The 24,716-nt window shown below is 37.7% G+C and overlaps 1 protein-coding gene across 1 annotated transcript in view; it reads right to left on the bottom strand.

Moving 5' to 3' along the window:
* Window positions 1-4,744: 4,744 nt before the first annotated feature.
* gabra2a (gamma-aminobutyric acid type A receptor subunit alpha2a) overlaps window positions 4,745-24,716 on the bottom strand; it is a 33,039-nt gene continuing 13,067 nt past the window's right edge. Inside the window, exons 4-9 of the mRNA XM_086160329.1 lie at window positions 17,262-17,482; window positions 15,857-15,939; window positions 13,685-13,828; window positions 12,269-12,421; window positions 8,766-8,968; window positions 4,745-7,705 (exon numbers count right to left, since the gene is read on the bottom strand). Coding sequence (XP_086016455.1) covers window positions 7,403-7,705; window positions 8,766-8,968; window positions 12,269-12,421; window positions 13,685-13,828; window positions 15,857-15,939; window positions 17,262-17,482 — 1,107 coding nt within the window. The 3' untranslated portion in view covers window positions 4,745-7,402. The remainder of the gene's footprint in view (window positions 7,706-8,765; window positions 8,969-12,268; window positions 12,422-13,684; window positions 13,829-15,856; window positions 15,940-17,261; window positions 17,483-24,716) is intronic.

The following is a 24,716-nucleotide window of genomic DNA, read 5'->3' as shown; positions in this document are numbered from 1 at the left end:
AATGTGACCAATATGTTAATTTATGCTACAGACTGGTTTGACTATTAGGTGGTTTTAGCTTCCCTGAGAAGAAATTCTAACCATATGGATCCACTTCTTAAAACAAATATCTACTTTGACAAGGCGCAGTACTATTTACCCTTCATCTAATGAAAGCCATTTATTAAAGATTCAGGATATTTAAATAATGACAAAACTTTTGAGAGAAACTGAAAGAAAAACATGAAATAGTATGTGTCTCTTTTTCCTTGTGTCCTATTAGAAAACCTCAGTGTGGTTCAGCCGAGTGTTCACATTTCCTTTTTCTTTCTAACATTTTCTTTCATTTTTAGCAGTAAATCTGGTGCAATGGGAAGAGATCACGCGCGTACTTGCATATTTACATTTCACACTCCTTGTAGAAAGGCTGAAAGGAGACAGTCATTAAATCGGATTTGAGTATTGTAATAATTATTTAAACAAAGAAGTAAATGAATTAGTGACCAAAAATACTTTTGCTCAGCAAACTGTGAAACTCAATAGAATGTCAAAAGAATGCAGAATGACCATGAATTAAATGTATGTGTGTTTATGCATAGCGTTCATACATATGTTCATATACACACATCCATGCATATGTGTGTGCGCCTACATTTCCGACAACCGTTTACCTATCCAAATCCCAGTCCATCCAGAATGCAGATGGATCAGCCCTAAATTCAGCTCTCAGCGGGCATTTATTCATCTGCAGATGGTAACTGCAAAGTGCTTCAAAAATGTTAATACATTGCCATCAATCTACTGCTGGATGGTACCCAGCTAATCATGGAGGGAAGAGCAAAATAGATACATTGTGTTTAAACAGAAATTGTACTGACAGTGCAGAACCTTGCTGTGATCAAACCAATCAAATAAAGGCATCCCAACATTATTTGAAAATAGTCATGTGACAGATGCTTAGAATGGTGGTAATACAATGTGGTGTGAGGAAAAAACAGCTGATACTGTATAAGGTTTCATTCAAAATTTAAATTTGTTTCCAATTAAATATCGTTTATTAAATATTCATGGTTCGGTTCAACCGCGCCATGCGAGTGTTGCTGCTTGATTTGATGCTTAATATTTAATTCGAGATTAATATGATGTGAAATTAAATGAGTGCGAGGCATAGTTATATAATCACTGGTGGAATTTGCTGAGAAGAGTGAATGCTAAATATAAAAGAACAATAATTTTCATATATCTATAGGTTAAAACTAAACACTAACTACGAGACGACTGCCAGCAATAACAGTTTCTAAGAACTACACGTTATAACTTAAACCCATTTAGTTATCATATTATTTATACTTAAGCAGACAATTAAAAGTCTGCAGACGAAGGTACTGAACGAGCAGAGCGGGGTTCAGTTAGTCAGATCCTTTTTGGAGAAACATTAGTTTTTGCTCAGAAACCTAGATGTCTGATCTTAGTCTCTCAAATAAATATGAAAAATAAATAAATAAAATGAAAAAACATGCTCTGGAAAATGGCAGTGGAGTCACATAGTGTCACCATTAGTTTGAGTTCAAGCAAATCAAAAGGGCAGCTACTGAGAAATGGCGTGTAGTACTTGGACAGGTCTTAGCATGTCATCTTTTTTGATCATCTTTCATTCAAATAAACATTGCCAAGATGAAGTCTGTCTCTATGATGATGTTTTTTCTTGTCATCTACATCTACAAGATATTACATTGCTTTTGGATCCAAAAATAAATGTCAGGGACCAGAGTGACGGGTGCTGAAGTTGCTTTTACTGGAGTTCCAGTTCACAAACACACTGAAAAAAGAACCCAAACAACACCACCATATCCTCCGAGTTGAATCCAATTGAATCTGATAGATACTCAGCTATTTGTTAATTTGCCTGTTGTAGATGTTTGATGTTGGTATTGGTAGGTACATTATGGGTAGAGCAAAAAAAAACACATATACACATTAATAAAAAATATGAAATATTTGTTAATTTATTTATATATCTATTTATTTTCTTATTAACATTGAGAGAAAGCATAGCCTTTAAAAATTGATCTGTATGTATTACATGTCTGTACTTTCCAAAAGTCCTTTCAGGTGATGTCAGGTTGAGCAAATGCTCCATTTAGGAATTCTCATCATTGAGCTAATGTTTACAAACCAATATTGGCCCACAACAATAACAAACACTCTCTAATGGTAGTCTGATATTAGTATGGGATCCCTGCCCCAGCAAACTGCTCTCTTCAGTGTGCTTGCTTGGCATATCGGCTCAGATGAGATTAAACCAAATTGCATACAGGCTAACCGATGGAAAGCTTTGGTAAATATAATTATATAAAAAGTTTGAATTAATGTCTCCTGCATGTTCTGTCTTCTTGGCGTTATGTTAGGATCTCCGGCAGAAAGCTCATGCAAACCAAAGAATTAAAATGTAATGTAAAACATTAAAATTGTAATGATCCTTACGGGATTTGTGTTGCTTGCTTTTGTTTTCACTGTTGCTGTGTTTGACTATTGCTGAGACTTGAAAATGTGCACAAGGGATGCAGAGGACCAGCTTGAGCATCTTGAGCGGTGGGACCCAGGACGTGGATTAGGTGTTCTATGGGGGAGGGGCTCTTTGTGTGTTGGCATGGTTACGGCTGCAACAGTTGCTGTTGCAGTAAAGCCTGTGATTATTTATCGTAAATAAAGCCATCCTGTTCGGAAGACGAGACCTGCTGTTGCTTTAGTGGTTACTCTAATACTACAACATGTTCGTAGCAAATTCATTAGCTCCCAAATAACATAACAGAATGACATCATCGGCAAATAGAATTTATGGGTGAGTGCCATCTGGTCTGTCACCCGAAAAAGACACCACTGCTATGAAACAAGATCCCAGCGACAGGCTTTATCTGCTTCTGTAATGTTTTTGGAGTTTCCTTGATGGTTCTCGATAACTTTCTTTTTTAAAACCTTCCAGTCATTATGGATTATATTGGTCAGGGGGAGGTGATGGAAGACAACGAGCTCTCTTCCAGCGTGACTATAACTCTCCAGAGTTATTTGAGTTTGTAACACCCTTGCTGGAGGGGCACTGGGATATAACAAACTCAGAGCCATGGAGAAACTCGCCTGATGTACATATAAAAGGCATTTACTAGTTTGTTTGCGAAAGAACAGATTATTAAATGTATTAAATCATGGGGGCTGCAACCTAGTGGGATTTACAGCCTGTGCTTCCACACAATGACAAGGCATGAAGAAAACAAGATTTACTCAGATGTCAGAAGTAATATTCGGAAACTGGAGGACAGTCGTAATTCAATTTTACATCAACTTCGTGTGACAAAAAGGGGACCTTAGCTGAATCAGTTGAACAAAGCAAGCAAGGCCGATGACCTTGAACGTGCAAAAGCTGTTTATAGGAAGAACTTAGAAATACCTTACTAACAGCACATTGTGCTGTATAAAATGAACAGAAGGTAAATTCACTGTTTTCTCTTTGAATACTGTTTTCCTGTCAGTCTCTTCCGAGAGGCCGTTCTACAGCTTTGCAAAATAATCACGAGCTACTCAAAGGCAGGACAAATAGGAACATAAGCCTTGGCCTGGCTTTGCTAATTATTTCTGTGGGACTCTGTGGTGTGTGGTATATTTATGAGATTTCTCATATTGTTTTGCATTTGCATTGATCTGAACAAGATGATATATGTTCACGTACACTTGAAATCCTTGTATTCTAATACATTAGCTGACGTTGAAATGAAGCTCACACAGGCACTTTGAGTCATCCAAAGGGGCCCAAGGCCACAGAAGCACGCATGCCTGTCACTCCTTTTTTTTTCAGCTAGGCCTCCAGTGTGCATAAGATGGTGCGTTTGTGTTCCTGCATTTGCAGGGTAAAGAAATAATTTTAATCTTCCCCACAGCAGGACACTCCTTTCTTGAGTCCAAGTGTGTGACACTTGACTCTTTTTAATGAAAAGAAGCAGCCTTCAAAGAGTGTGCCGCAGCACAAAGGCATTTGGTCATATGTTTCGTTGGCTTATAACCCTCTTCGTCCGTAATCCTTTTACGATGACTCTGTCCTACTATCCTGGGATAGTAGCCACAGATGACCCCAATGATGACATCATATGGGGTAATATCTATGTAACGTAAAATGCGAAATGATTGCAAATCGCGCCGATTTTCCAAGATATCGTGGTGTTTGCATTTAACTGAGCTTCAGCTTATTTGTTATTGTCCTCATTTATGAAAGGCTTTTCTCAAATAAAGGCCACTGAAAGTATTTTTCAGAACATTAATCCATGCTCACAAATAATGTAGATTGCGATAGCGAAGACTGCGACGGTGACTAAGTGCCTTATTATCGGAAAGCCAGGTATTTAAAGAAGAACCTAACAATTCCTTGGCAACCCGGTTAACCTGGCTTTAGAAAGCAACAGTTAAAGCAACAATAACAGAGGACATCTTGCACCAACATCAAAGCAGTCTCTGTATGGAAACTCTCCCCTCAATACAAGGTTGTTTATTTATTTTCCAACTCAGACGATGAAGGGAGAATTGTGCTTTGTGTGTGTTGTTTTTTTTTGTCGAGAGAGAAAACAACAACACGGTGCATAGACAAACAGGTTTGCCTCTGATTCCTCCCAGAAGCTGCTCTGAAGTCATGATAATGAGGGGAAATGTGACATGGATGAAACTGTAATTTCTTGGCAAAGCCAGAGAGTATTGGTGAGAAGATAAGAGGAGGTTCTGATTTACCGAAACTTTCACTCAGATTTTTATTTCATTTATTGTCATTGCAAGCATAAACATGGACCCAGTGCACCATTTGGCAATGCTTCGCAAAGCTGGATAAGAAGAGGCACCGATTGCAGAGGGAGGCATGTGTTAAAATGCTTGCAGCATGTTGGAGATTTCTTATGACTTTATTTAACCACATCTTTGTGCTCAAACTGTTTTTCTCTTCACCTACATTGACTCCAAAGGTTTATCATGTTGTCAACAACCTACTGTGACAGAAAAAAAAAAAACATTTAAATGTGTTGTTGGCAAATGTTAACAGATTTGCATTTGTGATTTAATGAATATGAAAAGTTGCTGAACAGAAATGTTTTCAGAAGCAAGAATACAGTTCAGTGTAAAACAAGCAAAATATATTCATTTTTTTTTAAGTGAGGAACTGCATCAAACAAGCAGATGGTTTGTACACACGCACTCTCACTCACAAACATATATATTTATGAGTTGTATTTTTTTTTTCATAAAATACAGAAGTCTACACACAAAGACTACACATAATGAATGATTTACACGTTTTCTAGATGGAGCCTATCACTATTAGGTCCATTGTAACTGCGACATTGCATATAAAATTACAGTGAAATAAACTGTCACTTAAATACCACCCAGATCCTAGGGTCATGTGAAATTACAACAACCTCTCAACAACATATGTGCTGGTGACACAATACCTGTTCAAATAACAAAGCAGCACCATAAAAATTGTTCAAGAAACTCAAGAATCTCTCAGTCTGACCAGATGGGTGGTGGATAACATAGTTGCTTAGAACAAGGATACTCAATTTGCAAAAATAAAAAAAGTATATTCATGCTACTTCAATGATTTCTCATTGATAATTGTGTGCCTTTGTGAGACAACTTTTAATCACTGATCATTTTTCATATTCATGGGATTTCTTTAAAACATCTCACAGCCTGACCCAATCTGCTTCTAGCCCACTGGGAATACCTCATTTAACTTTCTCTGTTGACATTTGCCTTTTAGAATGAATTCTATTAAAAGGTCAGTTTGGTTTAGGCACATGCACTGTCAAGATTACCAATCATTGTGGAACTGGATAGAAATCTGAATGACATGATGTAAATAGGAAACAAGTAATGTTCCATATGAGTCAGTCCAAATTTATAAAGATGAGAAAAATTATGGTTCGGAATAGAGTCTGTATTTATGTGATTTGTACAGGACTTGAATGGACTTGAATACTCAGATCATGCCGAAAAGATTGTTTTTATAACAGTCACAGCTGCCAATCATGACATTATTGAGACAGGGAATTAGTTTAAAATCCAAGATCCTTAACTGACTTGCTCTGGCTTTGTGCCTGTTTTGCCATCATTATAGCGATCAAGAAAGTTTTGGTCTTTTTGAAAACTTTCTGAAGTGAGAGAAAGTTGTTCAAATAACATTAAAACACACGAGGACATATTTTTCACTCACAGACAACTAGTCTTATACTTGTGTCCTCTACGTGTATGTAGAGTGGAAAAAGTCTAAAAGACTCCATGTGTACAAGATGATGAAGTGGTGGTGTATGGAGGAAGCAGCGAAGGCTATTAGTGTGACAGATAACACTATGCAAACTCGTTTAGCTTTTTTTCCGTTGGTAAATATTCCCCGAGGACAGATTCGGCAGCAATCGTACACTACCAGGGAGAGGTTAGTGGATGCCGCATATTTAACTATCGACTCCTAACAGTGCTGTGTATGAAGTGTGTGCTACTAAGCTCCCAAAAGCATTATGATCATAGATGTTCATTAATCACAACAAAATCAGGGATGTCCAAAAGACATTTAGTCATTTCTTGGGCATGCATGGGAATATAACCCAAGTCAGTAGCTTTTAGTGTGGCATGACAAACAACAAAATTACTGCCGCTTTCTTGTGATAATGACTTCTATCCCAAAATCATATACATGTAATAGAAAAGTCCCTGAATATGTTTGCTGTTAGTATCTCCAAAAGGAATTTGATTCAGTTTGTTTCTGTGGTTAAGAGCATGCTATTAGAAACTGCAGCCTTTTGCTCACCTGTAATTTAAGTAATAATGTATTTATTTATTTCTTGTATTTATTTATTTTTTTTAGCTGGACTACTTGCAATAATGCTAATGGTACACTAGAAAAAAAATGGAGGAGAATGTTTAGTGTCAATTTTTTAACAAAAGAAAGGTTTTTTTTTTCATTTTCACAATTGTATTTTTACATGTTTGATCAGTTCTTATGTTTTATAGACCTCTGGTGAGATCCCTGGAACCCCTGTTGTAAAATGTGAAATTTAATTGTCCCAGTCCCCTCGAAAGCTTGACCCCCACCCTCCACCAACCACGCCAGTTAGTGGTAAAGAAAATAATTTAACCAACAGCAGCACCATCAATTGGTACCATTATAAACACTGCCATTGATTTGCTTTGTAGAGGTGTCTGGCTTATCCCATAATACTCATACATACTTTTTAACCAGTGGAGATGCTAACTTGTCTCCACTGAATAAGCCTTGCTACATGTAAACACATGTAAACACCATTTGACCCCACCAATGACTTACAGCAAATGTAAAACACTTTGTGTTGATTTATTGTTTGTTCGTTTGTTTTGGTGAAGTTTCCGCAGTTCATTTAGAAGGATCCAGATCTTTAATAACTGGTTCTCTGTTAAGGTAGGTGGCCCAGTAGACCAAGTTGAAGCTCCCAAACAGCACGGGGAACATGATGCGGGAGATGCGGTCAATCTTGCTGACACTGTTAAAGGTTTTCTTGCCCTGCTCGGTCTTCTTCTCCAAAGTTGACTTGGCGGGGTCACTTGATGCACACTTGGAAATGGTGGGTAGTGTTGAGTCTTTTGTGATGTTAGGGGCATAGTTTGCCACAGCCACAGCATAAGCGTTGTTTTTCTTCATCACTGATGCTTCCTTTTTCTGCAGGGAAAAATAGCTTGGTTATAGAGTCTTTAGTCATTTAAACTATTGTCATTTAGACCTTTTTTTGATGCAGTTACTGTATTACAAAACAGTAATTTCATTCAGTCGACGGATTTAATTGATCCAACTATATCCACAATATAAAAAAAAAAAAAATCTAATATTCTTCAGTTTTTTGCAATTGCTGTCTAGTGCACAAAAGAAGTTGTACTTCTACTGGTAACCGCTATCAGTACAATAGCTGTGTGTCGTTGTGGTACCTGCACTTAGCTAGCACTGGAATCCCAGTAGGCTTAGCATGCATAAAAGTATAAACAATTGTATTTTGATGTTTTTTTTTCTTTAACACACCTGTCTCATATAATTCGTGATGACACGCCCTGCTTGGCCATCACTGGCTGCAGATGATCATGCTACATAGCTTAGCCTAGCGGTGCTACAGGGATTTTGGTGTGCTCAGTAGTCAAGTTGTGACTGTCGTGATCTTACGTCATCTGATTTCTTTCTTAATATTTTAATCCCTTTGTACTATAATTCATTACTATGTTTTTGTTTTAGTGTAAAAATCATGTTTTGCTGGTTTTCTTCTTAAAACACAGTGATGTTAATGCTCGGTTCATTTTGTGCACCAGTAAAACACATACCTATGTCTTGAATTTTAAAAAATCATATTTTATTTTTCCGATAAAGAAGGGTTCGGTGAATGCGCATATGAAACTGGTGGGGTTCAGTACTTCCAACAGGTTAAGAACCACCGAACTAGACACTTTTAAGACGAACCACTTTCTTGGAGGAGATTGGTGCTTTCCCATCGGCCATGCTTCTTTTCAAATTCTTTTAGGATCTGACAGATTCCAAAAATACAAAGTCCGTTACGAAGTTTCATATTACATCCTATTTTGCAAACAGGACTGGGAAAGTACTAGAGGAAGTGTTTCGACTTATTGTCCATTCACTGTCCTGTAGCTGAGAATTCCTGACTGGCTTTGTCGTGTTAGGTCTGTTAGGGTTGTAATAATCTGGAGGAGGACCCGGCCAATGTGTGTGACAGCTCTACCTTGTCATTGACGACACTTTTTCCATCCCAGGCCCAGCCACGCTTGGTGAAGTAGTTGACAGTCGCAAATTCAATCAGGGCAGAGAAGACGAAGGCATAGCAGACAGCGATGAACCAGTCCATGGCTGTGGCGTACGCCACTTTGGGCAGTGAATTACGGGCGCTGATACTCAGGGTGGTCATTGTGAGCACTGTGGTTACACCTGGAGGTAGATAAAATAAGTGTATAGAAAAACATTTTACCGTCAACATGAAAGAGCATATTCTGTTAAAAGGGATTGTCACTTTGATATGTATTGATCTGTATCACGTAAGTTGTTTTGATATCTCTGCCAAAAGTGTATGCATTTCTGTTATTGAACGAGCGAATGTGACCATGTTTAAAAAGCACTCGAAAGCACCGAAATAGCATCATGTTATTACTACATGTAAGCTTTGCAGAATGGGTATGTCTTGTTTCACGACAATGGGAAAATAACTTACACAACCTTACTAGATTCAAAGAAAATCTTTCGAGTGAGATGAGAAATAGCATTCGCGACAATAGGGCAGACAAAGAGAGACAACCCTCGTAACCCCTGTGTTTGTAACAACGCAGAGAAAATAATTTGCGATCTGCAAGCAGTGGTCTGAATTGGGACCGAATGAGGAAAAACACAATGAATTTTGATTACTCATCAGCGTGGAGCAACAGAGCAATGACATGTTGTCAGTGACATGGATAATGGGAGAGGAGAGGTTCTGTCAAACCAGAGAGGAATGGAGGATATTTTTTTTTTTAGTTCTAAGAAAAGGATGAACTTTTCAGTGATATAAGACACACATGCACATGAGCACACACACACACTCTCTTTCTATCTTCCACACACACACAAACACTCGCGCCCCAGGTCTTATTTCTAAGCTGTTCAATCCTCACAAGAAAAAAAAAGGGTTTTCCTTTTGATGCTGTTTTCCCCACGTGTACACACTCCTCTTCCCTTTTCCACATTTCACTGTTTATGCTTTTACAATATATGGAAGGCAAATTCTGATCTGAGTTTCAATCTTCCTAAATATGAAGATATTTTTAATGGACACAGGCGGGGTACATTTGTGACATCAGTTCTTATCCCCCAGATCTCAAGCACATACGCCTACAGCTCTCAATGGTTTCAATCACAGTTGCATTTTACATTTTGTTTATCTTTTTTTTAGGTTTAGCTTAACAAGGTTGCAGTTACACCCTATACAGACAGCAATACACCCCAACATGTACTACATTGCGTTCAGTTGTGGACATGATAAGTGGAATGGCATTTAACAGAAATTGCTATTTAATGTGCATTTGTACCAGAGTATTTCCTTTCTGGGAAAAAAAAAAAAAAAAAAAAAAAAAAAAACAGAACACCTCATGAATCGAACTGACGGCATAATAGCGTTTAAATGAGATTTTCTCTAGAGCCCCCTTGTAATTATCTGGTTTGCACACAAGGCGTTTACAACACAGTCTTATATTTTATTTATCATACATTACTGTAAGATTTGCTGAATGGATAATCAGCCTTTTGACTTTAATGAAACTCTTATGTCTTGCCTCACAGCATAATTATCTTTGTCCTTAGAAATAATGGAAGGCAGGGAGAGTGGCATCACCATGACCTTACTTTCCTTTTTTATGAGAATGTAAGTGGCAATTAGATTGCGGGGTATCTAAGAAGAGTTCAAGTCATTACGCAGAAGCTACTGAGGACCGGGCCCCGATGTCTGATCCATCTCGTTGCTAAATTTGGACTATCTGTCAAAGTCTTCTTGGGACCAAATTTGACAGTTTCACAGTTGTGAAAAGAAAGTGCAAATGCACACCCAATACAAAAAGCAAACAATACCATTGGCATGACTTTTCCTATAATTTCAGGAGTTACCTTTACATTTTCATTCCTGAGCTGCTTCTCAGTATAGCCACACAGGTTTCAGGCTGTTTTTAAAATTGCAAATGGCTGCCATAGCGGGATGTTATCCTATTGATTTACCATTTAAAAATAATTACCACCCTTCCTTACTCTTCCTTTAGTCACACTTTGCTGTCTGTTACTTATGTATACTTGACTGGTGTTGCTGGCATGATAAGTAGCCTTATATAAAATGTTGCTTTGTGCATTAGAAGAATTATTACGCACTTCGTCCTTTATTAGCTGAAGCTAACACACATCTTGTTATTTGGATTAATTGTAAGATGCAGATATGTATTGTCCTGATTTCATGAGTTGTTTTCATTTAGAGCACATTTGGCCGAATTGCAGTTTCAAATAAGACTCTAAGAGAGTCTCAATTCATGTATAGAAAGGAAATATAAAAGATTAAGTCACCAATGACTCCTCAAAATTCAACTTACTTACTATTTCTAATTAGCTATGCACACAATGGCATCTCACGTCTTATTCAAACACATACTGTAGAGTACAACATTTTTCATATTAAAAAAAGGGAAATTGGCACCAAAAAGGAAAATTGTAAGGAAAACAAAAAACTACAAGTCCGTCTTGAGTGCACATTTTGAGATTTCATTTGTAAAGGGAATCTGATAAGTCATCAACCTTAAACTCACACGTACTGAGTTAGTAAATGTGGGGATAAGCTGCACTCAAATTTGCCTCTTTATAGCTTCCAGTGTGAGGACAATTGTGAAACTAAAAGGCATGTAATGCAAAACTGATATGAAAATATTTGAACAGTTTTAGAACCATTTTTCTCAATTTGTCATTTCCTGTTGGGGAATTTCACCATCTTCAGTCCATAGTATCATCCAGAAAGTATGACACCTTCGACAAATCTAAGCACATGTGCAAGGACAAAAAAACAATATTGGATACCTGTGACCTTTAAATAACAGAATAAGTCTATAAAGGTTTGAGCTGAGGGACCTGAGGGATATTTCAGAAAGCTCTTTGGCCAATGGATTTTTAAAAACAAGTTCAGATTCCACAGTGAGAAGCTTAAATCATGTACCAACTGTGAATCACACATCCATGGAGACACAGACACCTTCTCTTGGCTATGAATTGTCTGCTCGATTCCTGCGCATGAAGACATCACTTGAATTCTAATATAGTGCATTAAAAACAAAACTGATGGTGGCAAAGACAACAAGGAAAGCACGTCTTTTAATCACTGATAGCCAAGGCTGTTATATTTTTCATGTGACAGGTGTGTAATGAATTATTGATAAGTTGCAATCAAAAGGCAAATCTCAGTGCCCATTGTGCTTTTCATTAGTCTGTTGTGCTGCTACATACTACAGTACCCTCCCGAGTTCAAAAATATACTAGTCCTTAGGTGCATATTACAGGGTATTATAAATAGGGATGTCTGGATACAATAAATAATCACGCCATATGTTATATTAACAAAGGGTTCAAATGGGTTGCCATGTCATTAGTGTTGATTGAGACTGTAAACCATAATGGCGAGGGTTTATGAGTCAACATTCCAGATAAAACCAGGTAAAAAAAAAAAAAACTCACCAAAGACAGTTCTTGCTGGTACAGACTCCCGGTTTAGCCAAAACGAGACCTGGGAGAGGATGACTGTCATGATGCAGGGCAGATATGTCTGGATCACAAAATAGCCAATCTTCCTCTTCAGGTGGAAATGGGCCGTCATGACTGTGTATTCACCTGAAAGCGGCCATAGAAGTACAGTTGATTGTCGATGACACACTGAGGTACAGATGAGAGGAATAACCCTATAACAGCAACCAGTATTGCAGTAACGATTGATAATCTTCTATTTGCACCTACTGCAAATAGTATATGGGCTTTCTTATTTTTGATACATATATATATATATATAAATAAGTAGTAACAAATAACACATTTTCAATGCAGTAATGATCATATGTATTGTAATAACATTCAAACCTACGCTTACTGCTGTTAGTGCATATTAACTGAGAGCCCCTCATATCAACATACATACAGTTTATTACAGTTTTATTTATTTGCTGTAAAATTGATGAAGTCATTCATTTTTTTGGGAAGTTAATTTGCAGCAATATTTCTGCTCGAGGTTTTTATTATTTTATTCATAATTGTTATATGGAGGCAGCGGCAAAACAAGGCAAGGGTATGACCCCAGTCTCAGTTTAACATGAGAACAGATTTGATGGTATATGAATTTTCAATAATAGATCGGTAACAAAAAACAAAAACCCTACAAACAATAGCTCAACAACAAAACAAATTAAAAAATGTTAGACAACAGTTGGATGGATAAAATGTATAAACAAAGAAGTAGATTGGAATAGTACTATTTAGTGTAGGATTAACAGCGTCTTTTTGTTTGACATGACACCTCGGGTGGCACTTGAATAACATTTCGTTTTTGTTTTGATTTTGAAGGATTTGATTGAAAATTGTCAATGTGATGATATGAAAATAGGGTTTCATTACTTTTTTTTCATTGATTTATTTATTTCGCTTTAAAATCTAGTTCCTTTTGAACTCGGGGAAATACTGAAAAAGCAAAAATTGCTATGCTTGATGATTTGTTTAAAGGATGAAGTTATTTTGCTGTCATTGTGAGCAATTAATCATTAATACATCACTAGTCATACTGGAGGTGAAAGCAGGAACCACCCAGACGAACAACATTTAAACACTGATGTTGAGTAATTATGACTTTTTACAAAGTATAAACAAGCCATTATCTTGTTGTCATATTTAAGGTTAGTTTTGAAAATGGCTGATAGGTTTTTGATATTGTGAATCCAGGTTCCAGTGCTGTGACTATAAGTTATTTAACAGCCCATATAATGGTCCAATCAGTGTCAAATCAGCTTTCTTCTTTAAATTACTGTCAGTTAACATTTTTAATGCAAACCCATCAAATAAAAAATGGACATTGATTGAAACATTGTGTGGGGACAAAGTGATGCTCACCAGTGCTGGATTTAATCGTCTCTTTTCCTACAGTTTGGCCCACCAAATCATATTGGTTGAGTCTCGATCCGTCAGGTGCCACGACCACAGACTGCGAGGCGTTACGAGTCCAGATGTATGTGACCTCTGTCTTTGTGTATGCATCTGAATCAGAGAGGAGAGAGTCAGATCAACCTACCGTTTTCACAAATGACCAATCGTATTCAACCACACTGTGCCTGGGATAAAAAAACAAATTGTGAATTTGAGCAAGACTACTATCTAGAATTTAATACTCAAGACTGGTGCAGTAAAAAAAAAAACACTCCAAAATCTTAATAGAATGTTGAAAAATGTCGACAGTGTATTTTTTATTTTTCTACATTTTCAAAACATGGAAAATAATGGAACGATCACTTCAAAATTAAATCAATTCTGTATGTATTTTCTGTTAGTCAAATACAATTGAAACACAAGAACTAAATGAAATATTTTGCTTATTGCGCCAAGGTTTATATGATACCTTTCTTTTAGTCACCATAATGTCGGCTAATAGACCCTAACAGTAATGTTTCTTCCAAATAAAATGGTAATGTGTAATTGATTTCAAAGATTCTCATCATAAGGCTCGTGTTATGCGTGTATAAAAGAAAAGTAGAACGATACTGACTTTTTGTTTTGAGAAAAATCTTCTGATTATCATCTCACAGAGGAGTAAAATTAGAGTATGTTTGTCATTTTGTCATCTCTAAAAGATAGCGCTTCAGAAGTCATTTTAATATATGTACACTTTCTTGACATTTTTTAACCATTTCAACATTATTCATATTTTTAGCAATTATCTAGGGTTTCACTTTTATTATATCCAAATCATGCTGAATTGGTTTATTTGTGTTTATTTGTACAACCAGCAAATTAGAAAGAAAAGAAAAAAATGTCCTGAAACACAGCTTGGTAGGCTCTTTGCACAACAGGGAAAATAAAAGGGTCGGGTAAGTGAAGGCCCAGTGGTATTCAATTCCTCAACACTATTTGCTGAAGTGCCCTGGAGCAAGATGTACAAAATGCAACTACTCCTCAGTCATCCCATGGTGGTTGCCCATGCCAACTGCCCCTGCGTGTTTTAATGTTCACTGTGTAATTGCATGTTCAAATCAGCACGGGTTGAACTGGCACTCAGGAATTAGCATATTGAATGCATATGGGAGGAAATATGAAAATGAGAGTCAGATAAGTGTTGTGATATCAGTCTGATCTTTCAGTTTTGAGTTTATGCCTGATCTGTAACATTCTAGATAATAGAAATGTTAAATCTTTTAAAGGCTGGAGCCCATGAATATATATGCACAGAGAATATGTACAGCAAAACATTCCTCTGGTGGTAAATTGGTTGAAGAGCCTGAGATGCAGCTGTATCTTTAGATTGATCCAATATCTTATGGGAGTTGTCTCCATATATGGCCCTGCTATCAACTGGTGACCCTTCCAGGGTGTACCCCGCCTCTTGCTCAGTGACAGCTGGGATAGACTCTTGCTACCACATGACCATGACTGCAGTATAAGTGGTATAGATAATGAACGAATGAATTAATTTAACCCATAGCTTGGCCACAATCGTCTATTGTGGCCATATGTATCTATTGCGGCTCATCCTATTTGTATATATATGTGTGTGTGTGTGTGTGTGTGTGTGTGTGTGTGTGTGTGTGTGTGTGTGTGTGTGTACACCTTGAATCCTTGTGGTCTTAAAGTTTGAGACATGTTGCTTTCAACTAAGTTTGGAGCTCATGTTGTTCATGATTTGCAGGTAATTCATGGAGAGAAGAGGGAGGGGAAGAAACAGTTTCCCTACTGTGAGACTAATTAAAGATTATCTTATCTCACGAAAATTAATTTGGTGCAAGATCTGCGCAATCAGAGTATATTAATCTTAACTCACTCAGGGGGGTGATTTCAGTAGTTCACTACACTGTTGGAATGTCCCTCTAAAAGACAATCAGGTTTCTTTCTGGGGAAAATGTGGGAGGGCTTATCAAATAGACTTGAAGACAAAAAATGAAAACATCTCTTGCAATCGACACATTTTGAAGTCTTTCACAGGTTAGGTGGGTGCCTTAACAGTGTTACATGTGATATACATTCACTAATAAGTAATGATTTATAGAGGACTGATGTGGATCGTCTCACGCTTACAGCTGCCAAACTTGAGAGGGCATGAGTGAGAGTCAATGGGGAAGTCTTCCAGGTGCATTGGACACTCAGCTTGAACTGTTAACCTGGCAAAATAAATGAAAAAAAAATCAGGGCGAGCTGACTTTTGGGGTTTGAAATCAAACACCTTCGACATACAACAATGTGTTTCATTTCTGCATTTTTCATGTTTAAAAGTGCATTTTTGAAATACTTTGATAGGGAATATAAAATTTAATTATGTGCACTATATTCAGCATGCTTCTTAAACTACGAATCATAAAATGGTCAGTACAAAAAGCTAAAATTGATGAAGACTGGACAGTTTTGCAAAGTTAAGGCCACGACTAATTCCATGCTTAGGTGGAGGAGCAAAGAATCAAACTAGTTATCATTTGGTTACCAGACGGTCGCTTGACAACTGATACTTTCCCAAGACCAGGAACTGAAATGACCAGATTTTTTTTGAAAAAATTAGACATAATCAACTGATGCTGTCTCTTTGTAATGATATCATTAAGTCATGATCTCCACATGACAGGCTAATATCGCTCTGAGGTCAGGGGGAAATTGTTGTCATAAAATTTGAAGTAAAGGCACTATGGCTATCGAGTTTTACACAACGATTCTATTTAAAGCCAGTCAAAGGCCACCTCCGGTTTGATTTATACAGGTTATTATCTAAGCCATTCAGTAAAGAATACATTTTAATCATGATGTTGTTAAAGTTGCATCCCGGTTGTTGGGTAATAAAACAACAACAAAAGTGAAAAGCTCAGTGCTGAATGCTGCTGCTCATTTTGCCAGCTCTCGCAGTTTAAAAAAAGCAGAATCATATATAGAAAGCTTTACAAGACCATATTTTGGCAGAAATGGCTATGATGCAGAAATGTTTCCGTTTAACCAGCCATTATAGCAGCAAGTTAGTGATACCAACCTAGCAATAACTGTAATAACTTTGGGACCGGTCGTTATGCAGTTGTCTTTTATATCTAAACGTGGTGTTTCACATAAAAGAGGAAAAACTATTGCAAATGTAGAAATGCACAAATCTGATTTCTTTCTGTCTTCTGGTAATGACTCCATTGCATGCAAACATACAGCGCATCATTAACTCACTCCGTTAACTAACTCACTATGTGTTTTTCCATTCGACTCAATGGCCTTAATCACTTGTTAAAACTAATGTCTAAACAGCCCAATTTTCATTTGTTGATAACTGTCTCACACTAACAAGACGGCTAAACATTTTGAAGCATGGCTACATTGTGGATAGATACCTTGTCTTAACATCACTGTGGTCACCTTTTTCTATTAAATAGAAATCAAAGTTGGCTCCAGCTAATGTTAAAAGCCTCAGAATGGTAAATAAATCTATTTTTGATACAATTTTTTGAATACTATTTACCTCATAGTGTAAAGCAAGGTTCCATCCTCCATGATCCTCAGCAACTTGTTGGGCATGGTCATGTTGTGGGCAACAGATTTCTTCCCGTTGTGAAAGAATGTGTCAGGTGTCCAGATCTTACTGGCCATGAGGTTGTTCAGAGGCAGAATGTTCATCGGGCCGTGGAACTTTAATCGCTCATCTTTCCAACTCTGACGGAAGAATACGTCCACAGTGTATTCCTGGGATAAAGAAGAGAAAAATGCACTGGGTCTGCATTGTAGAATAGAATAGAGCAGAATATGCTTTTAATAATCCTGGAGTGTGGTGATTTCAATTCACACAGCAGAATGTGGACAGTGCAGTAGAGGTAGTTAAGTAATAAATATTATAATGTAAAATAGTCACGTACAAAACTACCAGAAAATCTAAAATGAAAATACTAAAACTCTTCTTGAAACCAATTTTTAGTGAACCAAGTGAGGTGGTTTAACTGTAGAGCTTTATAAGTGCAGACATAAAGATGTGCTGTATATAAAATCAGGACATGCAGCTGAGCCTCTTCTTCTCCTTTTGGTATTTCCCTTCAGGGGTCGCCACAGCGAATCACCCTTCTCCATCTAACCCTATTTTATGTATCTTCCTCTCTCAAACCAACTACCCTCATATCCTCTCTCGCTACATCCGTAAATCTTCTCTTTGGTCTTCCTCTAGACCTCCTGCCTGGCAGCTACAATTCCAGCATCTGTCTACCAATATATTAACTATCCCTCCTCTGTACATGACCCTACCATGACCTTCTCTCCAAAACATCTAACATATGCTATTCCTCTGATAGACTCATTCTATCAGAGGCTCATTGACTCATTGTCACTCCAAGAGAGAACTTTAGCATCTTCATGTCTGCGACAACTAGCTCTGCCTCCTGTCTTTTGGTCATTGTAACTGCTTTCAATCCATACAGCATTGCTGGTCTCACCACTGTCTTGTACACTGTCTTTCCTTTCATTCTGGCTGATTGTCTTCTATCACATAGTACCCCTGACACTTTTCTCCGCCCATTCCAACCTGCTTGAACCAGTCTCTTCACCTTCTTTCCACACTCTCTGTTGCTCTGGAAGTTCCCGATCTCCACTCCCTGTAGCCTCACCATTACCCTCATTCACATATATATTCTGTCTTACTGCTACTAACCGTCATTCCTCTCCTTTCCAGCGCATACCTCCTCCTCTCTTGATTTTCCTCAACCTGTTCCCTGCTCTCACTACAGATCACAATGTCATCCACAAACATCATGGTCTATGGAGATTCCTGTCTAACCTCATCTGTCAGTCTGTCCATCACCACTGCAAACAAGAAGGGGCTCAGAGCTGATCCTTGATGGAGTCCCACTTACACCATGAACTTCCCTACAGCACACCTCACCACTGTCTCACAGCAAGCATACATGTCCTGCATCAGTTAGAGTGGTGCAGGACATATAATATATAATATTTCCTTGCTACTCCAGACTTCCGCATACAATACCAGAGTTCCTCTCTCGGCACCCTCTGGCCTTCTCTGTACTTCTTTATTAGCATTCTCAAAGCAAATACTGCATGTGTAGTATTCTTTCTCGGCATGAAGCCATACTGCTGTTCACAAATGCTGACTTCTGCTCTCAGTCTAATTTCTACTACTCTTTCCCATAATTTCATTGTACAGCTCAAATACTTTATCCTTCTAGAGTTGCCACAGTTCTGCATATCCTTTTTCTAACATAGTGCAGCAGACTACATAATGTATATAATGTATAAGCTAGACTATAATTGAAATCTTAATGTGGTTTCAATATGTATAATATTTCTTTGATTAACACATATCTATATTAATATGTATTGTATGTTCTTTGTGTTCTGCTCTTTTTTACTATCTATCTATCTATCTATCTATCTATCTATCTATCTATCTATCTATCTATCTATCTATCTATCTATCTATCTATCTATCTATCTATCTATCTATCTATCTATCTATCTATCTATCTATCTATCTGTGCAGTGCTATACTTTTGGCATGGATATTAATTGACAGAATAGGTTGTTGCTTTTCCAACTGAGATCTTTGTTTATCTAATTTAGACATTTGTATGATATCTGTAATTGTAATTGCTGAACTGACAAAAATAGAAAAAAAGCAGAAAAAAACAAGCATTGTTAGTGGTACACTATATTTGGGGGATGATACTGCTATATAAATCCGTTCAGCCATTAGTAGCACTTAGCGGTTAAAATTTGCTAAATATGTCTAAGACATCTAGATCTTGTCAGATCTTCAATCTCAAATAGAATTAGTTGCGTAATCACAGCTTGGCCGAGCTTTACACCTGGCTGGGTTTAGACCTGTCCTTCAGTTTCAGATCCAGCTGTTACCCGAGGCAAGTGTCAGCCACAGTTTACATCAACATCATGCAAGCCTTCAGTCACACCAACCAACTGGAAAAAAATCCATAGCTCTGTCTCTCCCACATTCTATGCAGCGAGTAGATTTTGTCATCATTGGGCAAGAGACGGCGCACCCTGGGCCACTCACCGCTCGATCACAGAGCCACAAATAGCAGCAGAGAACACACATCTGGGCAGCCAAGAGTTTTCAGTCAACCTAATGCATGTTTCTAGTTGGCGGGAAGAAACCAGAGAAACCACAGAAAACCCACACAAACACGGAGAAAACAAAACTCCACACAGAAAATTCGGTGTGATGGAAATGCTAACCTCAGCACCACTGTGCCACCCAAAAAATAATCATTAAACATAGAAATAAATTACTCTGTGTTCAGAAAAACAAGGACAGATTTTGTTCCCCTAAGAACTTCATATCAGGATGTTTAGATAAAAATATTGTTATTCAGAAAGTGATCAAAAACATGAAAAACATGTTCTCATAAGTGTCTCTGTGAACAATGATTTGGTGATATGAAAAACACAAACACATATATAGACTAAAATTTGAGATTTTTTTTTCCAGATTTCATTTGCTTTTGAAGATACATGTGACATTTTTTGTAATAAAAATAAAATGAATAATGAATTCCTAGAAAAAAATGCAAATGAGCTGAATTGGGGGCGGTGTGACACAGGAGTTACGGCAATTATTTTTGGAACCGAACATTTCTGATTCAATTTCCGGTTCTTCCTAGTGTGTCGGAGTGTTGTTGAGCAAGACACTGAACGCCTAACTGCTCCCCTGATGCTGGTGGACAGCAGCCCACTGCTCATGGTTCATCCCTGATGGGTTAATTGCAGAGAACGAATTTCCCCACTGGGATTAATAAAGGAGAAATTGTTATGAATAAATAATTGGGGAAAATAACAATACAACCAGAGAAATTTACAAAATTCTTACAAAACTAATAATGAAAAGGAGATTTGTTTGGCAGGTTTGTTAAAATTTCATGATTTCAAAGAATTGTGCATGAATTAGTTTCAAAATATTCATTTTAAAACACTTCCTCTGTATTTCTAATGCTATCTTGCTACCCCCAGAGGGGTTTCAACCCCGCATTTTACAATACTGAAAGCTCAAATCTCTAATGTATCTTTTGGTGCGTGGACACAAAAATTGATATGTTTGCATATGACACCGCCTATTTATATAGAGGCTTAAGAATATCCTCCTCTGGCCGTCAGAACAGGGATGGTAAATAATCAGGTTTATTAGATCTTTTCAAAGTCACTTGCTGTTTTGCTTTTCAGTATTTGTCTGACAAGCACAGACAGGACATTCTAATCCAGCCACAAGAAACCTTCACAAACAGCTTGGCAGAAAAAAAAAACAGCAGGGATCCATCCAATCCAGCAGAAAGAGGGAGAGACAAGTGTCTCTCTCTCTATCTGTCTTTCTCTCTCTCTCTCTCTGTCATAAACTTGTGTGTGCGTGTGGGTCTGTATCAGAGCCAAGCTATCAAAGGCAGCAAAAAGGATACGCACTGTGGTAGAGTGAAATCATCTGCTGCAAGTTTGATGGAGACATGGCATGAATTAAACATGAGAGCATCTCTCTTCTGTCTTTTGAAGGTAGTGTCTTGATCACAACCACTTCCATCCCTCTGCCCAGCTTGTTTCTGTGACACTTAAATATTTGAAAAGAGCCAGGTGGGGGCGGGTAGGAGGCCTGATGCGGGAGATTGTGATGGAAAAAACTGAAGAAAGCTCTTAAGGCTTTGTCCGTTTGTCCATGTGTGTGTGTGTGTGTGTGTGTGTATGTGTGTGTGTGTGTGTGTGTGTGTGTGTGGGGGCGGGGTAAAATCAAATATTTGGCTATGCCTTTGTATGTGTGGGTGGGGGCAGTGTTACCCACTTATAAATGGGCATTTTGGAGAACAAGGCTTTTATTCTGTAGTTTTTCTGTCCACACAAGCTAAGTTTCAGAAATGTTTAATTTAAACAGCATTCAATAAGATTAAGCACTTTAAAAATAGAAGTGGTAGAAATTACCAATTACCTATGAAAGTAAGAATTCCATATGTTAATAATGATTTTGGTAAAGTGTCAAAAATACTTAGTTTAAGTCATCCCTCACTGTATACAGCTAATACCATGGATATTTGAATTATTGAATCATCAGTCCACTCATATGAAATGACAGCAAAAGCCAATGGTGTTGCAATTGGAAAATAAAAACTTCTAATAAGTAATAGCCCAATAGCACCACGCCTCACAACACAAAGATCCTCCCGTTGCCCAATAACCTGCAGCGGTTTTTAATGAATCATAGTTGTGTATAAGAGAGTGAATAATTGTATGTCATTACATTACATTACAGTCATTTGGCTGACGCTATTATCCCAAGCGTTTTACAAACAGTGCAACTCAGTCACCGAAGATCCGAAGTACCAGTAGTCGGAAGTCAGAAGCGACCACTCTACCAAATAGCCATCTCAAAACCATATACATACATACATTAATTTCTTCATTTTTTTTTTTTTTTTGTCTTTATATGTAGCCCTGATATCCATTCCAGGTTGCACCCCACTTCTCTCTTAGCTGAGATTTCTCCCAGCATCAATGCAGTATTGAGTGCAGGATAAGAAGTAAAGACAATGTATGAATGATAGCCCATAAAATTGCACACAATGAATTCCTTTTTGGTTTAAGTTTCGCTTATTTTCATTCGCCACAAGTGTTAGTACTAATGCTGAGATACAAGTGCAGTGTGTCAAAAAGGAAAAGTTTTAACAAGGTCAGGAACAGTAATATGGCCTATGCTATGTAATAAAGCCTGGTCAAAGCAGGGATTGGGGTTAATTCTGCAAAAAGGGGTTTTCAGGGAGCAAGATCAATTTGCATGTTGACAGAAGCCAAACCATATATGCACACAAACACATCCTAATGACATTTCAAAGAATACAAGGATGCTACAATCTATGGTGGAACGTAGAAACCCATTGTTGAGCAGTGGCACTGTAAACACCGTATTAATGCTCAACATCAATGACATTCTTGAACCGTTAGAGCGCTGCTGTGTGGCACATCTGACAAAGAGATACACAATTAAAGAGGAGCTTGTCTAGCTTCAAAATAACTGTATCCTTGGACACAGTAGCCCATCGTATACGCTTGTATTCAGATACTGAAATGTCATTTCACAAGCCTTGTATTCAACAACATCCTTTATTGAGTCTTTAATGGTCGCCTCCCTGGCTGGTCTTTTCTCTTCTTTTGTTATGCTTTTGTTCTTGAAAGGCATCAATAGTATTTATTAGGCTCTGCTACTTTATTAATCATGCGGTTCCGTAAATGATCTATCTAACTTGACCTTACAACATAAATATTACCAAGTAATCGTTATGAAAAACTGAATATTGGAGATTGTGAAAAAAGTTGTAACTTGATTCATGTGATTATTTGCATTTTACAAATAGTTTATGTTCATTTCATACTGTCATATATCCCCAGATTATTTTATTATCTTGCATTTTGATGACCTTAAATAGAAAAAATAGTCGTACGTCTAAAGTCCAGTTATTGATTTTGCATCCTGGTGTGACTGCAACTTCTCTATCCATTATAACATTGTAGGAATGGAAAAGAGATGGATGTCTTTCGTGCTCCAGAGAGTATGCAACAGCCAATGAGGGCAGGATTGAGCCCCCAAGGTGAATTATAAATACAAGTAAAGGAAATTATTTAATTCTTTGTAGAACAGAAAATTGCATAGTGACCCCAACAGTCTATAGTCAGAGCTTGTGTATGTTGTCCGTCTTTTGGCCCCTATTGAGGGCAATTCATGGCCCAGACACAGCTTTAATATTTGTTTGATGTTACTCTCTTGTTTCATATATTAAGCTCCCGTTTACCACGGTCTTATGTTGCTGTTATACCTTGGTAATTAGCTTTTTTCCCACAATAAAGGATTCAATCCTGGAAAAAACGTGAATACAAATGTTTCCATGACAAGAAAATTTGACAATTATGTCCACACAGGTTTCCCTCAACATTTACTGTAAAAGCAGCAACAAAAAGTCAATGAAATGCAAAGGAAGAAAGAGCTCAAAGCTGCAAGAGGTCTAGGAATCATTTCGATGTTCAACAGATCTTTCCATTCTGAAGAGACTCACATCTAAGATTGCACCTCTGTTTGCAAAGACCTGCTGCTGTGAGCAGTTCTTCTCGGTCTGACTCACAGTTTCCACAAGACTTACTGACCCAAATGCAGCACACTAGCCGCAAGGCGCATCATCAGCCCGACCACCCGAAGTCAGATTTTTCTCCTAAGAGCTGCAGTTCAAGTCATCAGATTAGAGATATCAGGGTTATAGACTGTCAGTAAACTTGTACAGACATCAAAGGGTGTTGTAAACATTGTAACAGACCACCTTGATTGGAAAAAGGTTCCCCCACCCCTGGTCCATGTATCACTTAGCTAGCTTATCACTTCCAAACAGCGACAGCACATCATCAGTGATTCATGGTTCAGAAACCATGAACAGCATGTGATTCCTCACAAGCTGGAAACTCCATCAACGTTGTTCCTGAACTGACACTCAACTTGCATGATGCTCTGTGCAGGCAATAACAGTTTATATGATAAAAACACACTGTAAGTGGGGTTAACGCTACAAACTTTTGCTACAGTGACAATAAAAAGGAATATCAGGATTGCTATGATCCTCAAACTCTCCTGGGATATAAGGCTCAGAGGGCGGAATGAAATGACTCTGGGTCAGTTTGGAGCTTTATCAGTGAAGGCATTTTCAATGGCTGAAATTGTGATTTTTTTTAAAATCATCTAGAAAAGTATCAATCCTCAGGAGGCTTGGGATCACAATTTATCTGAAGGCTTATTGCATTTAAGCAATTACGTTATTGCTTCCCAACCGATACGACAGTTTGCCTTGATTCTGAATGGACGGGACAAAGTGGCATTGCAATTCAATCATGTTTAGGATACTTTAGGATAGGAACTGAAATTTATCGATACAACATTGACTAGACA

This window comes from Fistularia commersonii, chromosome 15 (genome assembly GCF_037954325.1).
Source record: "Fistularia commersonii isolate RoL2024-O1a breed Wild chromosome 15, RoL_Fcom_v1.0, whole genome shotgun sequence".
Taxonomy (NCBI): Eukaryota; Metazoa; Chordata; class Actinopteri; order Syngnathiformes; family Fistulariidae; genus Fistularia; species Fistularia commersonii.
Note: the sequence above shows the minus strand (reverse complement) of the source record. Positions and strands in the feature narration are given on the sequence as shown.